At 36.1% G+C, this 3,371-nt stretch overlaps 1 protein-coding gene across 4 annotated transcripts in view; it reads left to right on the top strand.

The window, feature by feature from the left end:
• The window catches only part of RAPGEF4 (Rap guanine nucleotide exchange factor 4), a 158,617-nt gene extending 155,532 nt beyond the window's left edge, over positions 1 to 3,085 (top strand). For all 4 annotated transcript variants that reach the window (XM_008634754.2, XM_008634756.2, XM_017735607.1 and 1 more), the window contains 2 exons: positions 230 to 284; positions 1,818 to 3,085. In XM_008634754.2, the coding sequence (XP_008632976.2) occupies positions 230 to 284; positions 1,818 to 1,945 (183 nt within the window). In that variant the 3' untranslated portion in view covers positions 1,946 to 3,085. The remainder of the gene's footprint in view (positions 1 to 229; positions 285 to 1,817) is intronic.
• The last annotated feature ends 286 nt before the right edge of the window (positions 3,086 to 3,371 follow it).

Genomic DNA, 3,371 nt, shown 5'->3' with positions numbered 1-3,371 from the left:
GGAAAGAGTTCTCTGAGTGCATGTAAATTATACTTATGCTTATTTAAAGCCTGTGTAAATGCAAATCACACCCTACATATGAAAGTATCAGCATTAAAATTATATTTTCATTCATATGACTGCTTTTATTGGCATATATCTTCACACTCAGGCACAGTTAGGTGCTTCGTTTAAATGATGATGAAATACAGTGCTTGTTCTCTGATTGCATCCCATCTTTTCCTTCCAGCGCATGATTGCCAACACTGTCAGGACAGTGAAATTCTGCCGAAGCCAATCTTTCAGTAAGTGTATACAACATCTGTACAGTCAGCATTATCATCAGTAGCTACAGTAATTAAACTAATTCTGTGTGTACCAGAACTGAAAAGCCTGCTTTCCAGTGATTTTTCCATGTTTGGATCCTGTGATGTTTCACAGGGTGAAATGTCCTTCAGGAAGCTCTAATAAACCCTATCTCCTCTATCTGTTTTCCTTGCATGTGAAAGAGCTAAATATCTATGAGGTCTCTACCCATCTGTCAAATTAGAGCCAGCTGAAATTAGCCATTGGGTTCAGAAGTGGTTGAAATAACTCTACAGGCAGCAGCACAGATACTTTCTTGGATAAATGCTGTTTTCATATGAAACCAGTCTGGAGACATGACCTTTATAAATTACATAACTGCATAAGGCGGTGAATTTAAAACCTGTTTGTCAGTGTAATTACCAGAACTTGCTTGAGGCCATGTAAGATGACAGAGCTGTATGGTAAAGCCGGCTTCTCTGTGGGTCTCATCCCATCCAGGTGCACTGTCAGTCTCAGTCACATGGGCATTTCCCTCAGCACTTCATCCATTTTGACTCACAGCACCCTTCCTCTTTCTCGAATAACAGAATAAATAATATAAAACTATATTTTAATAAAAACAGTTTCTTTCCATATGGGTCAAAGCTTAACTGTAGAAGATCTGTAGAAATTTCTATAGAACTGTAGAAATTAAGAGAGGTTTTTTTTTTCTCCCGCAGTCCAGGTTTTTCTGGCTTTGTGTCTTTAATTTTAATGCATTAAGCATGAGTGAGACCTTCACATATTTAGAAATGGAATTTTCATTATAAATGATACAACAAAATGCCAGTATATAGATCTATTGGATATAAATTCCATGCTTTTTGTGTGTATGTGTAATGTATTGTAGATGCCTCAGTATCATTTTTTAGTTCAATTTAAATTACCTAACACTTACTACATTATACTGTAAGCTGTTCCCTGTGAGGCTGAAGATTGTCAGAAATTAACTCAGTAGTCTTCCATAACTGTTGCTGGAATAGGTATAATGTGGTTATGTTAAGTAATGTAAACAGGTAGTAAATTCTGAGGCTTGAATGGGGCATCCACTAAGCACTACATTGTTACAAATACTTAATACTGAGCTAGAAATGAGAATATTGCATGAAAGAGGATTAAATCAATTATATAATTTTGAATCTGTGGAATTTGCTGGTTCAAAAGCAAATGAGCAGTTTTAAATCGTACTTGTTAGCTGTATAATTTACAGCTAATGACTGGTAAGGTGATGTGTAAAACTGTAACCAAGGGCCATCAATTTTAGTAAATGTAGCCAAGGATGTCCAACAGAAAAGTTAATTTGTGGGGGTAGTAACCAGAAAGACTGTCAGATATGGAGGAAAGGTTTCAAAGAGAGCAATTTCTAAATACTTCCTTTTTAAATCACTAGGATCTACTCTTTCCTGTGACAGCTTGTAAGGAGTTGTGCATTTTGTTCAGGCATTTGTCCATTTATGTGTATCAATCCTCCATCATTTCTCTTTCACCAGATCCTGATGCAGCCCTAACTAATAAAAACCATCAGGATGTTCGGAGCTATGTGCGGCAATTAAATGTGATTGACAACCAGAGAACTTTATCACAGATGTCTCACCGACTGGAACCGCGCCGAGCATAAACATTTGAAGCAATGATGAGAAATGATCTTTTATCCTCTCAAGGTCACTTGTTAAGAACTTCACTTTCTCTGCTACTGCACTGCCACTACAAAAATAAGCAAAAACATATTCTAAGGTCTTAGGCAACGCACAATGTACCAGCCTGCTGGAGAACTTTGGCTGAGGAAGAATATATGCACTGTAGGTGTATGGGTGACCATGTTGTGAACTGTTAATTCATCTTACAGTGTAGTAAGTGATATCTCATATGGATTTAAAAAAGGCAAAAGATAAAATAGAATAGTTCATGGGAAATGCACAAAAAGCTTGTAACAGTTCTAAGATAGGTAGTGGGTTCTTCTCCCTAATTAAGAATCTGTATTTTATGATTTACTCTTCAGGTCAGGACCAAAACTGATCATCAGTTTAGCTTGCTCAGCTACTGTTGACCTCAATAGAAGATGTATGTAAGCATCTGATGAAATAATGCAAGTTCAAGAGTGGTCCAAGGTATAGTTCCATTTAGAGAAGACTTGCAAATATTTCCATTTTAAATACAACAGATACTAAGAAAAATTCCTAATCTTAATCATACTTCCCACTACTACAAGCAGTGTGGCCATTTCAGAAAACTGACAGGACTGAAAATATTTTGAATGATAAATAGATTAATCAGTGTTTCTTTCTTTATTTCTAAACTACGAATCAGGTTTTTACAATATTCTATTAAAAAGCAAGGTTGTCAAAATCAATAGCATTAAAGGTAGCAAAGAACTGGTTCAAAAAGAGCACAATATGCACAAATGGATTTCAAGAGAATATTTTCCTGGACATTAAAACCTTAAACTTCAGCTGTAATTAATCGTGGCTGGTTAACACATTTTCTGATCTTACACATTTATAAATATCTTAATTTTCAGCCAATTGTTTGCACTTTCAATAGACTGTAAATAAATGTTGATTCATTACATTCTAGAATATTTATTTATGTAATAGTTATTGTGCCAAAATAATTCTGTTTTATTTATTTTGTTTAGCATGTTATGAGAGTGCAGCTTTTGTCTTCACACTCTGTGCATTTACATGTAGGAGATGTGTGATCTATCTTTTCTGTAAATAACATGCAGTACCTTATTAAATGTAATTGCTGGAAAGGTTTAGTCACTGGCCTTATTTGCACTTTCAGCTTCATTCCTGCATAAATACCAATGCTGCTAATTGGCTGATATATCAAACTTGGCTGCTCATTTGCTGGGCCTCAGACCCGCAGTTGGCCTTCATGCATTGTGAGATGGACGACGAGTTTAAAGCCAGTCAGATCCATCCCTGCCACAGGGCATGACAGTCTGGCAGTGGTGCAACACCATGGTCTTGTTAGCTGGTTTGTTTCTAAGGAGAAAACATTTAAATTGGAAGGGTTTAAATAAAGAAGGGAGATAGTCTTAG

This window comes from Corvus brachyrhynchos, unplaced genomic scaffold, assembly GCF_000691975.1.
Source record: "Corvus brachyrhynchos isolate BGI_N302 unplaced genomic scaffold, ASM69197v1 scaffold255, whole genome shotgun sequence".
NCBI classification, from domain to species: Eukaryota; Metazoa; Chordata; class Aves; order Passeriformes; family Corvidae; genus Corvus; species Corvus brachyrhynchos.
This window is presented reverse-complemented; position numbering and strand designations above follow the sequence as displayed.